The 22,931-nt window shown below is 40.0% G+C and overlaps 1 protein-coding gene across 6 annotated transcripts in view; it reads right to left on the reverse strand.

Moving 5' to 3' along the window:
• Window positions 1-22,931, reverse strand: part of LOC133459453 (protein furry homolog) — a 103,618-nt gene that overhangs the window by 36,438 nt on the left and 44,249 nt on the right. For all 6 annotated transcript variants that reach the window (XM_061739396.1, XM_061739398.1, XM_061739395.1 and 3 more), the window contains exons 12-32: window positions 22,498-22,601; window positions 22,269-22,377; window positions 21,052-21,138; window positions 20,002-20,173; window positions 19,761-19,893; window positions 19,540-19,647; window positions 18,603-18,729; window positions 17,385-17,498; window positions 16,302-16,466; window positions 15,206-15,292; window positions 14,859-15,118; window positions 13,128-13,317; window positions 11,060-11,184; window positions 9,210-9,267; window positions 6,909-7,000; window positions 4,998-5,170; window positions 3,643-3,803; window positions 3,451-3,561; window positions 2,223-2,377; window positions 942-1,041; window positions 692-863 (exon numbers count right to left, since the gene is read on the reverse strand). In XM_061739396.1, the coding sequence (XP_061595380.1) occupies window positions 692-863; window positions 942-1,041; window positions 2,223-2,377; window positions 3,451-3,561; window positions 3,643-3,803; window positions 4,998-5,170; window positions 6,909-7,000; window positions 9,210-9,267; window positions 11,060-11,184; window positions 13,128-13,317; window positions 14,859-15,118; window positions 15,206-15,292; window positions 16,302-16,466; window positions 17,385-17,498; window positions 18,603-18,729; window positions 19,540-19,647; window positions 19,761-19,893; window positions 20,002-20,173; window positions 21,052-21,138; window positions 22,269-22,377; window positions 22,498-22,601 (2,803 nt within the window). The remainder of the gene's footprint in view (window positions 1-691; window positions 864-941; window positions 1,042-2,222; window positions 2,378-3,450; window positions 3,562-3,642; window positions 3,804-4,997; window positions 5,171-6,908; window positions 7,001-9,209; window positions 9,268-11,059; window positions 11,185-13,127; window positions 13,318-14,858; window positions 15,119-15,205; window positions 15,293-16,301; window positions 16,467-17,384; window positions 17,499-18,602; window positions 18,730-19,539; window positions 19,648-19,760; window positions 19,894-20,001; window positions 20,174-21,051; window positions 21,139-22,268; window positions 22,378-22,497; window positions 22,602-22,931) is intronic.

Consider the following 22,931-nt stretch of genomic DNA (forward strand, 5'->3'; position numbering starts at 1 on the left):
ACTCTTTCTTATATTTACACCTGGGTCAGCATTCAGGAAGCATCTTTGTCCACAAAATAAAAATAATGTGTTTCTAGGTTCTCCCTAGTTGCTCTCCTCCCTTCAGGTTATTATAGCATACTCTTAAATTAAATACTTACCTGCTGTACTCTACTGCCCTTATTTTTTAACAACTTGTGCTTCTTATTATTTTACCTTTTTTCTTATCATTTTATTTCATCTTATTTGTTATTTAAGCATACTCTTAAATTAAATACTATGATTTTTGAAAACTGTGCAAAGTTATGGATAAGCCCTGAATGCAGGCATTGTGATGTAGAATTGTCAAATTGGTTTAATTCACCGATTACTTTTGTAATACTGTATTGACCTGGTCTTTGTACGTTTTGACCGTATAGAAACGTAATTCTTGCCATTGTAAGAATGAGATGTACCTGCTGTACTCTACTGCCCTTACTTTTTAACAACTTGTGCTTTCTATTATTTTACCTCTTTTCTCTTTGATGTAAAGCACTTTGAATTACCTTGTGTTGAATTGTGCTATACAAATAAACTTGCCTTGCCTTATGACGATTTTCAAGATCTTTTATCGTTCTAGCTTTTCCTTCATTGCACTTGATGACAAACGTGTTCTACAGAAGAAAAGGCTTTGGTTCAACCTGAACCATCCGTGTTAAAGTGAAGGCGTTACCTGAGAAGAGAGGCAGCGTGAGCTCCGGGTACATGCTGGCCAGCTGGATGGAGAGCTGGGAGAGGTTGACGCTGTACAGGGGGGGCAGGGGGCCGTGTGTCCCGTACAGGATGTTAGCCGGCTTCTGCTCCACCATCCGCTTGGAGTACGCACACAGCTTAGACTCCAGCACCTGCACACACATCGTTTAAATATTGTTTAAAAACCTTAAACATGGATGTTCTGCCTCGGTACTGGAACCCTGCAATACCTGCATCAGCTGCATGGAGATCTCATAGATTTCCCTGCTGGTGTCTGAGGCCTTGAAGAGCACGAGATTGAGCAACGTCACCAGGTCACAAGGGTAATTCCTGGCAAAAAGAGGGAAACGGTGGTTTGTTAGGGTATTTCATCGACAATGATGCCAAGCATGAGGGAAGTGTCACTTATGCATTTATATGCTGTGGAAATTTTACTGGGTCACATACATCCAAGAGAATAAATCCTGTCAAAATATGAGTTTTGTTGTTTTCCCAAGTACATTTTATAAATACAACTCCATTGATTAATACAAATCCATTCTCCGCTGTATTTACAGTAAATCAATTTTTAAGAGAAAACTTACCTTATTTTCCGCACTATAAGGTGCACCTAAAAGCCCTTAATTTTCTCAAAAACCGGCAGTGCGCCTTATAATGCAGTGCGCCTTATATATGATCATTACGTTAATTTCTGTTACTGTAGTCAGGGGGATTGTGGGTACTGTAGTTGGTGTCGCCGAGGTAATGGCGCTAAAAACGTCAGGAATCGTCACAGACGTTCAAGACAACAGCAGCGGCGCTGACTCTCATAATGGCGACTTTGACAAGACGGAGCAAAGCTGGTTTTTATTTTGTTAATAAAGTTTGACATACGGTACTTTTCTTCTTGTTTTTTTTTTTTGCATTTGCTGTAGGATTTTGTAGCATTCCCTGTAGCGCAGCTCCATCAGGTAGATACGTAACTCAAACCCAGCCACTATAGTCTGGTATTTCACCAGATATTTAGTACGACTTATAATGCGGTGCGCCTTATATACGGAAAAGGTTTTTAAATACGTCATTCATTGAAGGTATGCCTTATAGTGCAGAAAATACAGTAAATTCTATTTAAGACAGTAATTCCATCTGTTTGGTGTGTTGTGGATATGATTTGTTTTAGATTACGGGTTTGTCTATTATTTATTGTATGTTTTGTTTTGGCTTTTATGTTTTGATTATTGTTTTGTGTGCTTTTTAATTTTGATTGTACTCTGTGTGTTGCGGACCCCAGGAAGACTAGCTGGCTGCTATGGCACCGGCTAATGGGGATCCTTAATAAATAAAAACAAATAAATAAATAAATAAAATTGAGCTGCAGTTTATATGCCAGCTTACAAATAAGAAAATAACAGATGTTAAGTACTCAATGATTGGCCTATAGGATGATTTTATTAACATTTACTACAACTTGCTGTGTTTTTGGTGTTGTGATGATCATTTGAGCGGCCTGGAGCGGATGGCGGCCTGCTGACCTGTTTCCACAGACGGTGGCGATTGCCTTGAAGCAGCCGGACGCCAGCTGGTAGGACCCGGTGAAGCAGCGGTCCACGGCCCAGTTGAACAGGTTGATCTGGTCCGGGTTCAGCTCCAGCAGCAGGATCACCACTTCACACCCCAGACGGTGCACCTGACGATGGCAAACAGCAGCATTTAGAGGCACAAACATATATTTGAGTAAAGCGTGATGGGTTTGGAACATTATAACTACTCATAAAACAGAATCAGAATCAGAATCAGAAAAGGGTTTATTGCCAAGTTTTCACACGAGGAATTTGTTTTTGGGATTGGTGCAACACAATACAAATATAAAAACAAATATATAAGAGATAAAATAAAATTAAATGTATAAACAATAAAAAGTATAAACAGTAAAATAAAATGTAGACCGGAAATGTACAAAATGAGGTTTTAAAGTGCCGGGTGAGTCTGTACAAAAGCGTAGTCATCACAGTATAACTAGGCCTGTGTTGAAAAGATCGATTTTCCGATTCTAAATCGATTCTCATATTAATTCCTAAACATCGATTCGTATGTCTAAAGATCGATTTTCTTTCATCATTACATTACAATTTTTGGTATTTTTTTGTTTATGCCCAAAAAAGGAATATTTTTTTGGACACGAGAATAACTGGTGCCATGTTTTTGCTTTTAAATATGTTTAAAGGTATGAAAACATTTAAGTTTTCAGTTATAATTGTATAAATTGCCTATATTTCTTTGCTTTATATACTGTCTTGGGGTTACATTTGCATAAAATGCTAAAAACCAAATTTTCAAAACTTAAAAACCGGAAAAAAAAAAACGAAAATGGAAAAAATTAAAACGGAATGTGTTAAAAAATAAAACCGCTTTCATACACCTCTGTTTGCTGCCCTGGATCTGTTTGGTAATTCTGCCCCACGATGTTTCTGAAAGCAGTTCTATCAGCATTCTGGGAGGTGATTGGTCCTTACAGCATCATTAGCTGCCAATACTTGCTGTTGAATCTCAATATAATACTAGTATTAATATGTTGCATAACTGCACAGCTCAAAAACAGTTTTAATAACACTAATCCAAATCAATATCGGAATCGGATGGAATCAAATCTTGATAATCGATTCTGAATCTTAAGAATCGGAATTGAATCAATTCTTCACATTTGAATCGATCCCCATTCCTAAGTATAACAACACATAAAGCTTCAGTGCAGGTTCCTACCCGCAGGTCATGGCAGGCCAGGATGTTGTCCAGCCATTTGTAGAGGTAGCCGTCAACCGACAGACCGACGTTGTCGAAAACTGGGCCGCAACACAAAACCGCTGACATGGCCTGGAAGACAGAAGCTCCGTTTGTGCAAAGGTTTCTCTAAACATGAAGAAGGTTACTGTGATGACTGTGGCCGTGCTGTACCTTGAGGGCAGAGTACTGGTAGCGAGTGATCTGGTGGTTGCGGTCGCTGTAGCGGTCCAGAGGCGTGAACATGACGCTGAAGGGCCCGGCCCACTGGCTGAACAGAATGAAGAGGTGATGCCTCAGAGACTGCTGAGGGAAGAGGAAGCGCCTGTGGTGAACTGAACAGGTGTGAGAGCGAGAGTCACACAGGTGAACATCAGTCACGACATCTTCTGCAGCACCTTTTTACATTCTTTTTTAAATGTCTTTCTATTGACATTCCGCATAAAACATTCACATCCGATGATACATCATGTATGCATACATCTTACATCTGTTGTCTGTCCTTAATGTCGGAATAATGTTTTTGTTTTAGGTCCAAACAATGAAAAGAAAGACAAACCACCAAAAACTACTATGTACAAGTAGGGAGTGATCTTTTCAACATAACACAGTCATTGACTTGAGAAAATAAAATCAGGCCTATGGAGCGTGACGTAGTTGACCCAGTTTTCCCAGTATGAGGTGAATTTCTCCAATTTATAATTAATAAATGCCGTTATCTTCTCCATTTTATACATTTCCATTTTAATTTCTATCCATACCTTTAAAGTTGGGCTCTCCTGTGATAACCATTTCCTTGTAATAGTCTTTTTACAGGCCACTAGCAGGATATTCATTAAATGTTTACCTCTTTTTGGCCAATCCTGAGGTTTGTGTCCAAAAAACATGGTGTTACTCTCGAGGAGTATTTCACATTTGAAGATATGCTGTAGGGCTTTGTGTTTCTCTTTCCAGTAATTCTTTATGACAAGGCAGTCCCAGAAAACATGGTAATGATTTGCATTTGGATTCCCACAGTTTCTCCAACAGACAGAGGAGTTATTATCATAATGATACTTCTGGGAGGGTGAAATAAAATACCTCATCAGACTTTTCCAAGTCCATTGATACCTCCATATCATTGTCCATTCTTCATCCCACATAGTTATCCCTCTTTCCTTCTCCCATTTTATTTTAATGTATGAAGTTGAGTTTGGTTTCAGATTCAACAGACCCTTATACAAATATGAAACAGTTCTATCCATATTTTCTGACTTATATTCTTTTGTAAACAGTTCAATCAAACATGTGCTTGTATTTGTTACATTTTTCACCTTCATATCAACATAATGATAGAAGTCTTGATTTTCTAAAACACGTGTCCTTTTAAGCGTTTCAAAACTAAGCAGTTTTCCATCTTTCATTACACCACATAAGGCCTTTTTAAGTTCTAATGATCAATGCACGAGCATCTTCTGAGTGACATTTAGACACTACTTAAGGTATTTTAGAAAGGTATAGTAACATTAAGAGGCAACACGATGATTTACCGGGAACACACTGGATCAGATTAGCCACCATGCCGCTAAAGTGGGCTCTGATGTCTTTGAGCACGTCCAGCTCCTTCTCATTCTCAGCTTCCAGAAGCATCCGGGTCAGGTCCACGTACTCCAGGAACAGAGCCCCCAGAGCCAGAGACTCGCGCTCCAGAGCTCCGTTAGTGCTGGAGGGAGAAGGAGAAGGAGTAGGAGAAGGAGAAGGAGAGGGAGAAGGGCAGGCACGGGTTAGAGACAGAGGGCAAGGCAAGGCACGTTTATTTGTATCGCACTATTCAACACAAGGTAATTTAAAGTGCTTTACATCAACATTAAAAGCGGCAAGACACAATTAAACAGTAAATACCAAATAAAACTAGAACATTTCAGGAAATTTGGATATGGGCATGCCCTACTGCCCATTCGTCCCCTCTAGCTGCTTTGGTTTGAGGCTGTTGTGGTTGTGTAGTGGTTGTGTAGTGGTTGTGTAGTGGTTGTGTAGAGGTTGTGTAGTGGTTGTGTAGTGGTTGTGTAGAGGTTGTGTAGTGGTTGTGTAGTGGTTGTGTAGAGGTTGTGTAGTGGTTGTGTAGAGGTTGTGTAGTGGTTGTGTAGTGGTTGTGTAGAGGTTGTGTAGTGGTTGTGTAGAGGTTGTGTAGTGGTTGTGTAGTGGTTGTGTAGAGGTTATGTAGTGGTTGTGTAGTGGTTGTGTAGTGGTTGTGTAGAGGTTGTGTAGAGGTTGTGTAGTGGTTGTGTAGTGGTTGTGTAGAGGTTGTGTAGAGGTTGTGTAGAGGTTGTGTAGTGGTTGTGTAGTGGTTGTGTAGTGGTTGTGTAGAGGTTGTGTAGTGGTTGTGTAGTGGTTGTGTAGTGGTTGTGTAGAGGTTGTGTAGAGGTTGTGTAGTGGTTGTGTAGTGGTTGTGCAGAGGTTGTGTAGAGGTTGTGTAGAGGTTGTGTAGTGGTTGTGTAGAGGTTGTGTAGTGGTTGTGTAGTGGTTGTGTAGAGGTTGTGTAGAGGTTGTGTAGAGGTTGTGTAGTGGTTGTGTAGAGGTTGTGTAGAGGTTGTGTAGAGGTTGTGTAGTGGTTGTGTAGAGGTTGTGTAGAGGTTGTGTAGAGGTTGTGTAGTGGTTGTGTAGAGGTTGTGTAGAGGTTGTGTAGTGGTTGTGTAGAGGTTGTGTAGAGGTTGTGTAGAGGTTGTGTAGTGGTTGTGTAGCGGTTGTGTAGAGGTTGTGTAGTGGTTGTGTAGAGGTTGTGTAGTGGTTGTGTAGTGGTTGTGTAGAGGTTGTGTAGAGGTTGTGTAGCGGTTATGTTGTGGTTGTGTAGTGGTTGTGTAGAGGTTGTGTAGTGGTTGTGTAGAGGTTGTGTATAGGTTGTGTAGAGGTTGTGTAGAGGTTGTGTCGTGGTTGTGTAGAGGTTGTGTAGCGGTTATGTTGTGGTTGTGTAGTGGTTGTGTAGAGGTTGTGTATAGGTTGTGTAGTGGTTGTGTAGAGGTTGTGTATAGGTTGTGTAGAGGTTGTGTTCGGGGTGGTTCTATGTCAGTTTGAGGTGTTTACAGTTGTATTGCATTCGTTCCTGTGTGGTTTAGGGTTGTTTATAAACCACAGCCCCTGCTTCAGGGTTGTGTGGTTTAGGGTGATTAATAATGGCCAACAAGTAGTTTAGGGTTGTTAATAAACCATTAAAGGTTGATGATAAACCTTTTGGGATGGGGCCATTTGTCAGGCATTTTGACTTAAAATGTATGTAAATAACAGCTTAATGTAATTTGAATATAGGCTTAAATAACAAATAAAACAAACAAGAGGGGAATGAGGGAAGAGTGTGCATGCGCCATAGCAAGGAAAAGAGGTTGAAATCTGGCAGTTACAAGAGCCCACACGCTTGTGACGATGTCACGAGAAACAGGGATGAGTGTTGATGCAGGTGTGATTACCTGTCACTGATGACTCCGGCGTTAGCCAACAGCTCAAAGATCCTCAGCAGCTGCAGTCGGAGAAGATCCCTCCTCTCTCTACGCTTCTTGTTCTAAAGCACAATCAAGTTCATTTGACTAAACATGAAGCAATTACATAACATGTTATAAACTCAATGTCGCCTGTGAAATCAGTCTCTAAGAATGAAGTTTGTCAGGCCCTTAACAAAAGCAGCTTACGAGTCTGTCACCTGAAGAAGAAACCATGTGAACGTGATTGTGAGAGACAGCCGTCATCTCTCTACGTCAAAGCTCATTTGAAGCCACATTTCCAAAATGGATTTGCATATCTGAAAACAGCAACGTGTGCGGTGACGGGTGTGTGCAGGTTTCAGAGACCTGTCCTCCCTTGCAGACACTTTCAGCACGACCTACTGCACATTCCTACAGTTTACAGTAGGGGGGGACGATACAGTAACTCAAGGTTCAATACTGTGGCGATATGTGGCCCACGATAACAACAATATCACCATACACAATATCTACGATATTCGATATATACATCTGTAGTTATGCATTTATTCAATGCCAAAACTTCATACAATGTACAAATAAAGTGCATTTCTATAGTACCTCACTGCCTGCTAGGCTTGTAAATGTAAACACTGTACAGCTGGATGAATTAAAGTGCATGAACAATAGTGCAGTGACAACCCCGTAAATCCATTATGTGTGTTGTAGTAAAATATCGATATTTGCCGTCAGTTTATCGATTATTTATTGCGACAGAGAGCGCAACAATATATTGCAATATCGATTTTTTTCCCCACCACTAGTGTACAGTATATAGTTCTTGGGTTCCTGGGATCCACCATCTCCCGGGACCTGAAGTGGAAGCACCCACATCAACTCCGTCAGAAAGAAGCTCAGCAGAGGTTGTACTTCCTGCGTCAGCTCAGGAAGTTTAACCTGCCACAGGAACTGCTGGTCACCTTCTACACTTCCATCATTCAGTCTGTTCTCTGCACCTCACTGTCTGGTCCAGATCGGCCACCAAACTGGACAGAACAGACTGCAATGGACAATCAGGTCTGCAGAGAGGAGAACTGGAACTAACCTCCATCTATCCAGGACCTGTACCGGTCCAGGACCAGGACCAGGACCAGGACCAGGACCAGGACCAGACCCCTCACACCCAGGACACAGTCTGTCTGAACTCCTCCCCTCTGGACGGCGTTACAGAGCTCTGTACAATAAAACCTCCAGACTCAGAGACAGTTTCTTCCCCAGAGCTGTTGCTCTGATGAACTCTCATCACTCATAGAGTCTCAGAGTGATCAATCACTGTGCAATAATAATAACCACAATCATATGCTGGAACAATGCACCTTCAATAATCATGTCTACCTCAGAGTGCTGCACCTTTCACTTTGTTAAATTGTAGATATGTTAATAAGAGCTGTCATTTGCCTATTTGCCTATTTACTGTACAGCGAGCGAAAATAACCGAGTCAAATTCCATGTCTTGTTTGACCTGACTTGGCAAAATAAACATGATTGTGATACAGTATGACCCACAAACCTGGCCACTCCATCGCACTTTCAGACTGGAGCAAGTGCATTATGGGATGTGGGGTGGACTGGCCAGCTACAAACGAGATAATCTTCCCTGAGCAGCACAAACACCCAGGTATTTTTAGCACGCTGGATGTTGCACAGATGTTTGCATCTTGCATACCACGCTCCACATTCTGGCTGAGTCAGCACACACCAGAGGTGCAGAATGCAGTTTGGAAAATGGCAAACATCTTTTCCAGGGAAAAGGTTGAAGTACTGTCAGCAAAACGAGGCTGACGCCCCGTACTCCGTCAGACGAGCTTGGCTTGGTGGTTGGAGAGCTGGAGCTGGAGCTGCTGCCCCCACCTAGAGACACGCAGGACTGCTGACGCCTAAGACTGTTTTAATAGGAGCTGCTCCCATCTAATGCAGCCTAACTCTTTTGGGATGAAATAAATAAATAAAAGAAAGATTAAACATTCCTTCACTTTTAACATTTGATGTGTTTTCTATGTTTTATTGTGAATAAAATATAGGTTTATGAATTAGCTAAATTATGGATTCTGGTTTTAGTTTACATTGAACACAGTGTCACGTCTTTACTCTGTCGGTGTTTAAAACATTGTTTCAGCCTGTTTCTCTCTTGCACTCTGTTAATGCATATCCGTGTTTGTGCGTGTGTGTGTGTGTGTGTGTGTGTGTGTGTGTGTGTGTGTGTGTGTGTGTGTGTGTGTGTGTGTGTGTGTGTGTGTGTGTGTGTGTTACCTCAGGCCTACGTTCCAGTGCTTCCTTCATCAAAGGATGGAGTTCTTCAACCAGCTCTCTGTAAAATCAGATTGTGCAGAAATCTCTTGCTTATCTCGTTGCACAGTTGCTAAAAGTATTCCAAGTATTACATCCATGTTTATTTGCAGAAGAAGGAACAGGGATGCTTTACCCAAAAGAAGCAGGGTGGGTTTCACAAAGTGTTTGTCTTACAAACACTTTGTGAAACCCAAACATTACACACCGTCAGACCACTAATCCTCAGACAAAGTGATGACAGATGGATTTTTCCGGGGCAGACCCTAATCTCTGTAATAACAATGAGGGCTTTTACAGAAAACATTCTTGGTTAAAAATAGATCATATCCTTTAAAATTAAATGTCTCTCTCTCACAATGGATCCTCTGTCATTTGAAAAAAATGTGATACACGTCTGTCCCGCTGAGGATTCCTCTTCCACATCAGTGAAGATGTTGTTCTTCTCTGAATGTCACAGAGGTATGCAACTCATCCCAGTTATGACAACAATGTACAAAATGATGAGAAAATAAATGACTGAGGAGGCAGAAAAACCACAAAGAATGTCTGCGATACGCAAGAGATAAGCCCACATTGTACATCGTGCACCCTGCTCTGAATCTAGACTGTGTGTATTTATGTTAAAACAGTAAAACTGTCAACTATTTTTAGATATAGGCTTACTGTTGGCCAAGATAGTCATTGCTTTAGCTTGGAAAGAGGTGGATAGACCAAGAATATGTAAATGGCTTTCCGAACTAACAGCAACTCTTCCCTTAGAAAAGATCACGTTTACAATCAGGGGGAAGCAATCTGTTTTTGATAACATCTGGGGCCCATTTAAAAACTTTATTTGGAATAAAGACTTGTCTGGTTTGGTGGAAACACCTGGGGATGACCCATAAGTAGCTCTGTAGCTTCAAAGAGCTTTACTGTCTTGTGTTGAGTGATTGTTGTCTATTTTCTGTGCAGTGCAAACTTGTATGAAAAGTGTATGATTGGTTTTGTTTCTACTCTCCCCATTTTTTATTTTTTATTTTATTTTATTAACTATTTTATTTTTATATATTTCACTTACTCAAGCAATGAATAATTATTTTATTAAGTATTGAAATTGATGTTGTTTTCTTGTTATGCTTCGGTTGTGAATTGAGGACATAGTTCTGCACGGTTTGGGGCAGATGTTTTGAGTCCCATGGGTTAAACCAGGGGTCGGCAACCCAAAACACTAAAAACAAATATGTCTGGAGCTGCAAAAAAAGTCTTGTATAAGCCTTAGAATGAAGGCAACACATGCTGCATGTATCTTTATTAGTAAACTGGGGGAAGATTTTTTTTTTCATTATGCACTTTCTAAATTTGTCTAAATTTCGAGAAAAAAGTTGAGATTAATGTTGAAGTACAATCTCAAGAAAAAAGTTGAAATGTCGAGAAAAAAGTCAAAATTTCGAGAAAAACGTTGAAATGTCGAGATTAAAAAGGAAAGGAAAAAAGAAAAGAGAAAAAAAGGAAAAAAGAAGAAAAAAGAAAAAAGGAAAAAAAGAAGAAAAAAAGAGGAAAAAAAAGGAAAAAAAGAAAAAAAGAAGAAAAAAGGAAAAAAAAGGTCAAACATTTTTGAAAAAGCTCCAGGAGCCACTAGGGCGGCGCTAAAGAGCCGCATGCGGCTCTAGAGCCGCGGGTTGCCGACCCCTGGGTTATACAGTATGTATGTACTATTATGTTTTGAAATAAATAAATATATTGTTGGAAAAAAACCCAGTAAAAACTGGATTACTGAACAGTTTCAGTACCGACTCACGCACGACATGTGAGCGGTGTGTTTGTTTCAATACCTGAAGACGAGAGCGTTTGTGCATCCAAATCCCAGCACCAAGGACTCGGTGATCTCCAGACTCTCGGCTCTCATCAGGGGGACCAGCTGCTTCAGGAGCCAGGCCACGGACGGAGTCCCGATCACCTGCAAGGAAAAGGTTCACGTGGGTCAGAGAACATCGTGGGCATGAAACTGACCAAACACCAAAATTCCTTACCGGTTTGATACTGATATGGGTGACATCCAATTTGAGGGGTGGAATAACAAAGATAAGAAACTGCTACAGATACTCCTTGCAGCAAGCAAAACAGCTGTTACAAGGAGGTGGTTAAAACCTGAACCCCCCACTATAGATGAATGGATAGGAATAATATATGAAATATATGGAAAGGAAAAGTTGTCATTCTCTCTAAAAATGGAGAAGGAGAAATTTGACCAGATGTGTCTAACTGAGGACATAAACCTATTAGGTCTAACTTCTGCTAATCTGACAAAAATAAGGAGTGGGATCAAAATTTGTTTTGTAATATGATATATTGATATAATCTACAACACGATCTTTACTCATTCTGCTTTGTGTGTAATTTTCTGTATGTAATATCTAAGATGAGAAGCTTTCCATGTTCCAATATAAATACATTCTGGGAAGAGCCAGGAGGCAAATTGGACATTAGAAGTTCTACAAAATGTCATGCCAATGTTTTGTTAATTTACTTGAAGTGATTTTGACGCTATGTAAATCTGCATCTGTGAAATCAAGGCTTTTCCAAATAAAAGATAACAATTTAAAAAAAGAAAGTGACCAAACACACATTTCCAGTATGACTTCCTGTGGGCTCGGCTGACGCACCTTCCTCATCCCATAAACAACCAATTACATAAACAACTAATTACATTTCCTCCAGCTCGTTACACAATGTGCTCTGCCACTGTTCCGCCTCAATGTATGATTTAATTTGCTAGCATGGAACTTGCAGCCACAACCTGGGCGGATCGCAGTGAAACATCAACTCCTCCACGACGTACAGAAAACACAATTCAATGCTTGAAGTCACCCGGATCAGGATGAGCAGCAGCGAAGACGCGTTACCACGGATGTGTGAGACCGCACTGACACTGCTGCATGGATCCAGACACTGCTGCATGGATCCACACACTGCTGCATGGATCCACACACTGCTGCATGGATCCACACACTGCTGCATGGATCCAGACACTGCTGCATGGATCCACACACTGACTATTCTACATGTTACAATATCACATCATGAATCCAGTTTTTATTTGTCACTTAATATGATTAGACTCATATCCATCAGTTGAATCTCAGAAAAGGAACATTATTTGGAAGCTAACGATTAACTGAATAAATAATGAATTGTTTCATTCTCTTATTCAGTTTCCATTTTTAAGTGCAACTGCACCACATAGGGGAGTTTTTCTTGCCACTGTTTGGCTTAAGGTTTTTCTCCCACTAGGGAAGTTTTTACCTGCCATTGTTTATGTAATAATTGCTTGGGGGTTTATGTTCATGTTCTGGGTCTCTGGAAAGATCCTAGAGACAATTTCTGTCGTAATAGACACTATATAAATAAAATTGAATTTAAAATCTTTGACATAATCTAAGAAATGTAAAATCTTCCCAGGAAGTGGAATTCAGTAAAATAAAAACACTGCAAAAAACTCAAAATCTTACCAGGAATATTTGTCTTATTTCTAGTTAAAATATCTCATATCTCATCAAGAGTCATTACCAGAAAAATAACTTATTTGACAATTTTCACCTGTTTCAAGTAAATTTTCACTTGAAATAAGTAAAAAAATCTGCCAGTGGGACAAGATTTATCTTCTCATTACAAGCAAAAAGATTTTTCTACTTATTTTAAGTGAAAATCTACTTGAATCAGGTGAAAATTGTTGTTTTTTCCAGTGATGAGTCTTGTTTTAAGTATAATGAGATTTTTTTTGACTAAAAATTAGACATTTTAACTATATAAGACAAATATTCTTGTTAATATTTTGAGTTTTTGCGGTGAAGAACTTATTTTGGTGCGTTGGGACCCTCCCCAGGTGTGAATGAGCAGTACCTTGTTATCGTAGGTGACGCTGCCGTCGGGCGTGGTGGCCGTGATCTCGGGCGTGGAGGCCCGGAGGTGTCCGGGGGACATGATGCTCGGCTTGGCCACGCCCAGACACAAGATCAGATAGTTACGCCAGAGCGAGACGTAATTGTCGCTGGAGCCCGCCGTGCTCGTCTTCTTTGCATTCACTGGACTGCTGCAGAAAGATCAGGAAAGAAGAGGAGGACACAGATTTTCATCTTCTTCATGTTGAAACGTATTTGCAGTATATACTTTCTGCGTATTTTGTGGCGGTAATATTGTTTGGGCAAATACATACCCTTCCAGTCTTCATCAACTTTATTTAATGCAAAAACGATTTGTAAGACTGGCCACTTTTTCTAACTCTACGGAACCCTCTACTCCTTTGTTCAGAAAACTCAAAATTCTTACAGTATATGAAATAAATATTCATCAGATATGTGTGTTTTTATACCAACATATGTTTTGCCTTTTTCTTTACCACTATCGTTTAGTAATTTTTTCAAATGTAATTCTCAAATACATTCTGTAGCAGGGCGAGTGCTACGGGGGCCCGACCGACAGGACAGAGAGGACACGGAGTTTTCTGCAAGCACTCTTTTATTTCACCAGACACCAACACACGTGCTTCAGCCCCAGCAGCAGCCTTTCTAACCGCTCCTGCAGCTCTGTTGTAAGCTGCCTTTTGAAGGCAGGCAGGGTGGAGAGGTTGATGGGACACACCTGTCCACAATCAACCTGAGTGGCTGCTGCTCCTCCACCCTGCCACACATTCATATAATACTAGACAGGTCAATCATGTGTGTGTGTGTGTGTGTGTGTGTGTGTGTGTGTGTGTGTGTGTGTGTGTGTGTGTGTGTGTGTGTGTGTGTGTGTGTGTGTGTGTGTGTGTGTGTGTGTGTGTGTGTGTGTGTGTGTGTGTGTGTGTGTGTGTTGATGATCTGTAATCATGTAGTCTAACCTTCTTTGTTTTTTGTTTATAGTTTTCGTCTTGTTGTGTTTTCTTGTTTTTTTTTTTTAATTACTGTTTTACTTCCTAAACTGAGGGGAGGTTTCGCTGCATAAGCCTGTTGGCTTTTTGACCTCTCCTGTCACATTTGTTCTACTATTTTGATTGTAAGTGTTACTTTTATACAGAAGTGTATTGCATTCACTTGAGGAAAAAAAATCTGCTCTGTTTTTCTGAATCAACGAGATTATCTCAGAATTCTGAGAAGATTTTAATGAAAAAAAAAAAAACGCTTTCCGTCTGAACAACCGCAAAGTCCTGAGGTTTCTGCGCAAAGTCGACAAACTAATAACAATACCATCTATATAACTTAAAGACAAGAGTTTCTCCCAATGTTTCAAACCGAAAGCAAAATAAAACTGGATTAAACTGGATTGGCGGAATATGTTTGTTTCCATGAAATCCAGCTCTCAAGTGAATGACAGCTTTTTGCAAGATGTGAGGTATCTGGTTAATTCAGAAAAACACAGCAGATTTATTTTTCATTAAAACTTTTTTCGGAATTCTGAGATATTTAACTCGTTAATTCAGAAAAACAGAGTTTTTTTTTTTTAATTAAAACTTTTCTCTGAATTTTGAGATAATTATCTCGTTAATTCAGAAAAACAGAGCAGATTTTTTTTTCTCAAGTGAATGCAATACGCTTCCGTACTTTTATTGTGTGCAAACTAATAAAATAAAAATAAAAAATAAAAACGTGTTCCTACTTGGGGTCGATGAGCGGCAGCAGCAGCTGCAGCCGCGTGAAGACGTAGGGCCAGGCGTAGCCCAGGGCCACGGGGCAGTGCTTGGGCAGGTGCTCCTGTCTCAGGAAGATGTGCAGACAGAGCACCCACGGGTCCCGCACACACTGGGCGAAGATCCACACGTGGCTGGGGCTCTTCACATCGTAGGAGCTGCTCACCAGCCGAGCGCTCCACTCCACCAGCCACTGCAGGTCCACGTGGTGGTTGAGCGGCAGCGTGGACTGAGAACAGAGGAACAGAATCAGTCACCGGTGAACCTGAGAGCCGCCCCGGTGTCACATCTGTCCTGCTAACAGCTCAACACTTACTGAGTCAGAAACAGCCACGTGGACAAAGCTGTCCATCACAGCCGGGCTCAGCTGGTCCATGATCTCGATCATGGGTTTGTCATCGTCCTGCAGGGAGGGACATTTATAGATTCAGCTTTTTTTAGAAGTGTGACGAAGTGTGAAAGAATCCACAGGCTGCGTGTGCTGCATCTGTTATCTGCGGAAGAGTATTAGAGCCATGCAGGAGAACAAATATTTGAGAGGGGAAGATTTGTTTTTTTATTGTGGACTTCGACAAAAAAGTAGAAATGTTGAGAAAAAAGTCAAAATATCGAGAATAATGTTGGAATACAATTTCAAGAATTAAGTTGAAATTTCGAGAATAAAGTTGAAATACAATTTCAAGAAAAAAGTCAAAATGTCAAGATTAATGTTGAAAAACAATTTCGAGAATAAAGTTGAAATGTCGAGATTAATGTTGAAATACAATTTCAAGAATAAAGTTGAAATTTCGGGAATAAAGTCGAAATGTCGAGATTAATTTTGAAATACATTTTCAAGAATAAAGTCGAAATTTCGTGAATAAAGTCGAAATGTCGAGATTAATGTTGAAATACAATTTCAAGAATAAAATCCAAATTTTCGTGAATAAAGTAGAAATTTTGAGAGTAAATTTGAAATATAATTTGGTGAATAAAGTGGAAATGTCTCCTCCTCCATCAAATCCAGTTAGCAGAGCGACTGACAGCTCTGCAGCAGCAGCCGTAACTAACTAAATAACTTACATCCTTGGATTGGAACGTTAAGGGGAGGTTTCTGAATTTATGCAACTGCATTAGTGTGATATGTGTTTCAAATCAATATCGTCATCAAATTTGGACTTTTTTCTCAACATTTTGACTTTTTTCTCAAAGTGCATAATGAAAAAAAAATCTTCCTCCTCTAAAATATTATTTTTATTTTTCTCCTGCCTGGCCCTAACACTCTCGTTATCACAGCTGCAGTTACACGGTTCTCCTTTCATCCCAGCTATTTCAACGTCATCACCACTCTTTCATTTGTCCATTTTGTGATTAAAACAACCTCTGGGGAGATAGAAACGTGCTGCTTGCCCCTGAGTGTCCTGCCCTGTTACCTCGGCGTGTCCCAGGGCCGTGAAGAGGCAGCGTATCTCTCTCAGCACGCTGACCGCCAGCTTCCTGGTGCTGACCTGGCAGGAGCAGAGCAGCAGCAGGGCCAGGCCCTCCACCGCGTGGAGCACCGAGCAGTGGGGGCTCCGCTCCGGCAGCCGGGGGCTGGCCTGACGGGGGGGACGACAGGAACACACAGGGACAACATTTAGTCAAGCAGTACTGGAGTTGAGGGGGGATGAGGGGGGATGAGGGGAGTTGAGGGGGGATGGCATCCCCCCTTGAAATAAAAACAGTCCAAATCATCCCCCCTGTAAAACTGCCATCCCTCCTTTCCATCCCTTAAGTCATTTCATCAATGAATGTGGTTTTACTGCTATTTCAACATTTAGAGTCATCACCAGAAAAATAACACCAGAAAAATAACTTATTTGACAATTTTCACCTGTTTCAAGTAAATTTTCACTTGAAATAAGTAGAAAAATCTGCCAGTGGGACAAGATTTATCTTCTTATTACAAGCAAAAAAATCTTGTTCCACTGGCAGATTTTTCTACTTATTTCAAGTGAAAATCTACGTGAAACATATATACCCCTACTATATTGTTGTTACCGGTCATTGTGAGCCTTAAACTAGAAGAGCATCATTAGGCTCCTATGAAACTATAACAGCCACTAGGTTATTGTCACAAACTGGTCTTTATCATGCAAATACACCACATAAAGGACATAACAATGAGATAAAGAATCAGCTTAGTTTTATAAACATTATAAACATAACAATATTGTAAACAAAATTAACATCGTTATTAATGGGTATATATCAAGATCTGATTATAGTTGGTCTACCAAGTTCTGTGTGTACTTAAGATAGTCTTAAGAAGGTTAACCAATTGCAGAATCGTCACATAATGTCACTCAAACTATGATCCAGCTGCCACTCAGGAAGGGTTATCATACCAAAATATCATCTATAGACATAGATATCTTCAAAAATCATAAGCAAGTTTTGTCACCTTGAGTGGTACTGAGAAGTGAAATGTTGGGCTCTGGCCCCTGGACTAAAGCAGCAGTTGTGACAGCACTGACCTCCACTCCGCCCCGCGTCTTCCCCTGGAGCTGCAGCGCCAGCCGCCACTGCGTGAGCAGCTGCAGGAGCAGCTTCACCGATGCGTCCTGCAGACCCTGGTGGGTGTCCTGCACCTGGAGGAGCAGCACACGTTACTTTTATCAAAGCTGCCCGTGTCAGTAAACCAGCACCGGACGGACCATTACAACAGTTTGCTCTGAATATTGTGAAATTGTGGTATTTACTTGCAAAAAGAAGCTTCTTAGATCAAGAAACCAGACCTCGGACGTGGATGTCACCCCTCACCCCCAACCCCCACTCCCCTTCACATAAAAAAGCAAATTATATAACAATAAATAAAGAGAATAAATAAAAAAAAAATATATATATATATATTTATATATATATATACTGTATACGGTATATGCCTCAGGTTTTTACTAACATGGTATTAACCATTAATATACCGTATTTTCTGGACTATAAGCCGCATCCGCTCTATTTTAAAAAAAATAATTAAAAAAAGATATACAAGCCGCAGATATTTATGTTGTTAGATTAGATATTTACTACATGCACAGAAGGATTCTGAACTGTTAATGATGTACATGTTTGTACCTAAATAGATCCTCTCCTAACAGTGTCTTTTAACACGGCAGCAACTTTGCTGATTAAAACGGGAAAGAACCAAGAGAAAATAACTGGTATTTATTTATCTATTTATCTGTTTGAAATCTGCTTCTACCTACTTCTATCTGCTAAAGAAGAAGTAGCGTATTCTTCTTTGCATTTGTTTTCTCTTAGTTCTAATTCCGGTTAGAGAGCCCCGAGTGGTGGAAGAAAAATCCACAGAATAGCTGCACCTTTGTATAAGCTGCATGGTTGAAAACCTATGGAAAAAGTAGTGGCTTGTAGTCCAGAAAATACGGTATATGCAGACAAAGTAAAAAAAAGAAAAAAAAAGAAAAAGAAAGCACAGAACTCAAGACAGAGTGTTATGGGTTTTGATTGGAACTAATTGAAAACCACATGGTCACTCATTTTAGTGTGTGTTTTTTATTGTGTTTATTGTCCCAATGTTGGAAATATAGTAGGGCCTACTAGGATTCCAAATACAGTTCTTCTACATATTTTTGAAAATGAGGTGGGACAGAGAGACATTGGTTACTCAGAAACGGAGTATCTGCAGAAGGTAAGGTGTTGTGGATCTGAGTTGTTCCAGTGAAACTGCTCTGTACCTCACGTAGAAGGAAGTGAGTGTAGCCAAACAGGACGTCCTCCCTCCAGTCGGAGAAGTCCAGCAGCAGGCTCTGCAGAGAGTTCTGGGATATGAGGCGCAGCTCGTCGTCCATGTGCACCGTGAGTCTGACCAACAGATATGAGCACAGTCCATAAGATTTTACAGACAAACACTTCTAAAGAAGTAAAATGTGTTTATATTAGGCTTGTGTTTAAAAAAATCGATTTTCCGATTCTGAATCGATTCTCATATTAATTCCTAAAAATCGATTTGTTTGTCTAAAGATCGATTTTTTTTTCATCATTACATTACAACTTTTGGTATTTTTTGTTTATGCCCAAAAAAGGAACGTTTTGTTTGAAACAAAAATAACTGGTGCCATGTTTTTGCCTTTTAATATGTTTAAAGTTTTCAGTTATAATTGCATAAATTGTCTATATTTCATTACTTTATATACTGTCTTGGGGTTGAATTTGATTGATTGAAAATTAAAAACCGAAATAGACCGAAGATGAAAAAAATTACAATGGAATGTGAGAAAAAATAAAAATTTAATCCGTCTCTGTTTCCTTCCTGGATCTGTTTGGTAATTCTGACCCACATGATGTTTCTGTTTGCAGTTCTATCAGCATTCTGGGAGCTGATTGGTCCTTACAGCATCATTAGCTGCCAATACTTGCTGTTGAATCTCAATATAATACTAGTATTAATATGTTGCAGAACTACAGTCATGTAATTCATGCAAAAGCTGAAAAAACTGTTTTAATAACACTAAGCCAAATCAATATCGGAATCAAATCAAATCAAATCTTGATAATCGATTCTGAATTTTAAGAATCGGAATCGAATCGATTCTTGACATTTGAATTGATCCCCAGCCCTAGTTTCTATGGTTTCTAACACCTAAATAATCCGTGGATCCGCCTGAAACTCACCGTGACAGCAGGTCGATGAGCTCCAGTTTGGACATGGTGTCAGGAAGGATGCGAGGAATGGCAGCGACACACGTCCTGAACAAGTCGATCTTAGGTTTCCTCTCACCGCTAACAAACACACACAGGGACATAAATAAAGCCTGTTTGTCAGAGTCAAAAACCTTTGTAGACAAAAAACTGAGACCCCGGTTGAGTTTGGGACTCGTACTGTAGTTACATACGTGATCATGTCTTCTGGTTCCTTGTTGAGCATCTGGACATTGGTGAGCATCATGCAGCGGCCCACTTCCTTGTCCAAGTGTCTGAGGATGTTGTCCAGGGACTTACGCACCTGGGAGTAGTACAGGGACATGCCTGCAGGGGAAAAACACACACACATGCTACAGTACGTGCAGCTCCTGACCAGGGAAACCTTAAACAGCAGAGTGACAGCAGCTGGACAGCCTGCAGACACATACGCACCTATTAGTTTGGCTTCCTCCTCAGTGAGCGTCTTGCTGAGATACGTTTTCTTCTTCTTGAGGGAGTTTCCAGACGGCAGGGTGGCTCCCGTGTTGGGCATGGGAGGCTCTCCGTCCTTCTGCTGCAGAGCGTCTGCTATCACCAGGAACGCACGCAGGCCGATGTTCATGCGCTGGAAGACAAGGCGTTGTTAAACAGTAAAGACCAACGGTTCACCAAAAGCTGTGTAGAATTTGCAGAACAGATGAGGTGAAAAGGTCTATGGAAGAGTATTAGGGCCAGGCAGGAGGAAAAATATTTGAGAGGGGAAGATTTTTTTTTATTTTGCCCTTTGAGAAAAAAGTCGAAATGTTGAGAAAAAAGTCGAAATGTCGAGAAAAAAGTCAAAATTACGAGAAAAAAGTCGAAATGTCGAGAAAAAAGTCAAAATTACGAGAAAAAAGTCAAAATTACGAGAAAAAAGTTGAAATGTCGAGGAAATAGTCAAAATTTTGTGAAAGAAGTCGAAATGTTGAAAAAAAGTCGAAATGTTGAGATTAAAAAGGAAAGGAAAAAGGAAGAAAAAAGAAAAAAAGAAGAAAAAAAATTAATGTTGAAATACAATTTCAAGAATAAAGTCGAAATTTCGCCTTTTTTTCTCAACATTTCAACTTTATTCACAAAATCTTGACTTTTTTCTCAACATTTCGACTTTTTTCTCAAAATTGTACTTCAACATTAATCTCAACATTTCATCGACATTTCTTGAAGTGCAAAATTAAAAAAAAATCTTCCTCCTCTAAAATATCATTTTTATTTTTCTCCTGCCTGGCTCCTAATACTCTTCCGTCAAGGTCTGATAATACTATCAGTGCAGTCTTTTTACAAACTCTTACCACTCAATAAAAAAATGAATGAAACATTTACTGCCTAAATAAGAAATGCTGGTGCAAATCATTTCATGGTTCCACCAGAGAGCAAAGCTGCTCTTTAACCTTGTTCTACACCAAACTGATGTTCTCATTTCAGATATACACTGTTGGATTTGTGTCCAGCGTGGGCTCCTCGTACCTCTGGGTTGAGACTGAAGGCCTTGGCCGGCTTCCCCACACTCAACAGGTCAAATATGATTTCCTTCATGGCGAAATCCAGTCTCTCCTGAGCAGAGGACAGACAAATGGTGTCAGGGGATTTCAGAGGTGACGCCGTGTCAGCCAGCAGGAGCCCCTGCTGTCCTGTTCGCTCCCATTTCATTACAATCACTGGAATTAATAACACCCCCCCCCCAAAAAAAAACAAACCCAAAATAACAAAAAGAAGCAACAATAATCCAGAGATTAAGGATTTATTCATCACACAGCAGTTGGACATGACAGACATGTCTCATGGCCTATATACAGGACTGTCTCAGAAAATTAGAATATTGTGATTTTCTGTAATGCAATTACAAAAACAAAAATGTCATACATTCTGGATTCATTACAAATCAACTGAAATATTGCAAGCCTTTTATTATTTTAATATTGCTGATCATGGCTTACAGCTTAAGAAAACTCAAATATCCTATCTCAAAAAATTTGAATATTCTGGGAATCTTAATCTTAAACTGTAAGCCATATTAAAATAATAAAAGGCTTGCAATATTTCAGTTAATTTGTAATTAATCCAGAATGTATGACATTTTAGTTTTTTTAATTGCATTACAGAAAATAAAGAACTTTATCACAATATTCTAATTTTCTGAGACAGTCCTGTACGTGGTCATGCTGTTATCTTTTTAAACAACTACATCTTTAACAGTTTAATCAACTGGAAAACTGAATTAAATGAAGCTGATTTTTATTCTTTCAAATGGTTAAGAGTCTCACAATACGGAATAGTATTCGGGCCAGGCAGGAGACAAATAAATATAATATTTTAGAGGAGGAAGATTTTTTTTTTTCATTATGCACCTCAAGAAAAAAGTCGAAATGTCGAGGAAAAAGTCGAAATGTCGAGAATAATGTTGAAGTACAATTTCAAGAAAAAAGTCGAAATGTTGAGAAAAAAGTCAAAATTTCATGAATAAAGTTGAAATGTTGAGAAAAAAAGGCAAAATTTCAACTTTATTCTTGAAATTGTACTTCAACATTAATCTCGACATTTCGACTTTTTTCTCAACATTTCGACTTTTTTCTGGAAGTGCACAATAAAAAAAAATCTTCCCCTCTCCTTTTCTCCTGCATGGCCCTAATACTCTTCCGTACTCACAAAGTACATAAATGAAAAAAAAATTTTTGTACACCTACCTGAGCAATAAACTGGATGATCTTGACAAAAATATTAAGTGGCATATCTCTGGGCACCACGCTGCGGCTCCCTTTGGGGAACAGAGTGGAGGTGATGGACGTCAGGCGGCTGAGGGAAGAGGAGGTAAGAGATGGACATTCATTTACTTTGGATAAGCTTACAGCCGTAACATCTTTATGAGGAAGCAGTGAAACGTTGCAGATGAGAGATGTGACACGTGGCCGTTACCTCTGGGTTCCAGTGTTGCTCTCGCACTTTATTCGGATCATGTAGACCCAAAGCAGGCGGTAGAGCGATTCCAGAGCCACACGTGCCATCTTGGGGTCTTTATTCTACATTTACATGCATGCAAACAACAACAGAAATGACCATCTTCCACCATGAACATGATTTAACATTGCTGTACTTATGTAAATGCTTCCTCTTAGCCAATAGTGCCAGGAAGTGTCTGAGAGAAAAGCTGCGCCGTCACGAATGATCGATATTAGTTGGGACTGTTATGATTCACAGTGCGGTCATGAACGTCTACTGAAGTTTTTATGCACCACCATCAATCCCTGAGTCCTGAAGCTGAAATGTTTCCCTGAGACGACACTGATGGCCGATTTTATAGATGAAAAGCTATTAGGTGGTGCTACTGCAGACTTGTGCTGCGTCAGCTC

Source organism: Cololabis saira, chromosome 14, assembly GCF_033807715.1.
Source record: "Cololabis saira isolate AMF1-May2022 chromosome 14, fColSai1.1, whole genome shotgun sequence".
NCBI classification, from domain to species: Eukaryota; Metazoa; Chordata; class Actinopteri; order Beloniformes; family Belonidae; genus Cololabis; species Cololabis saira.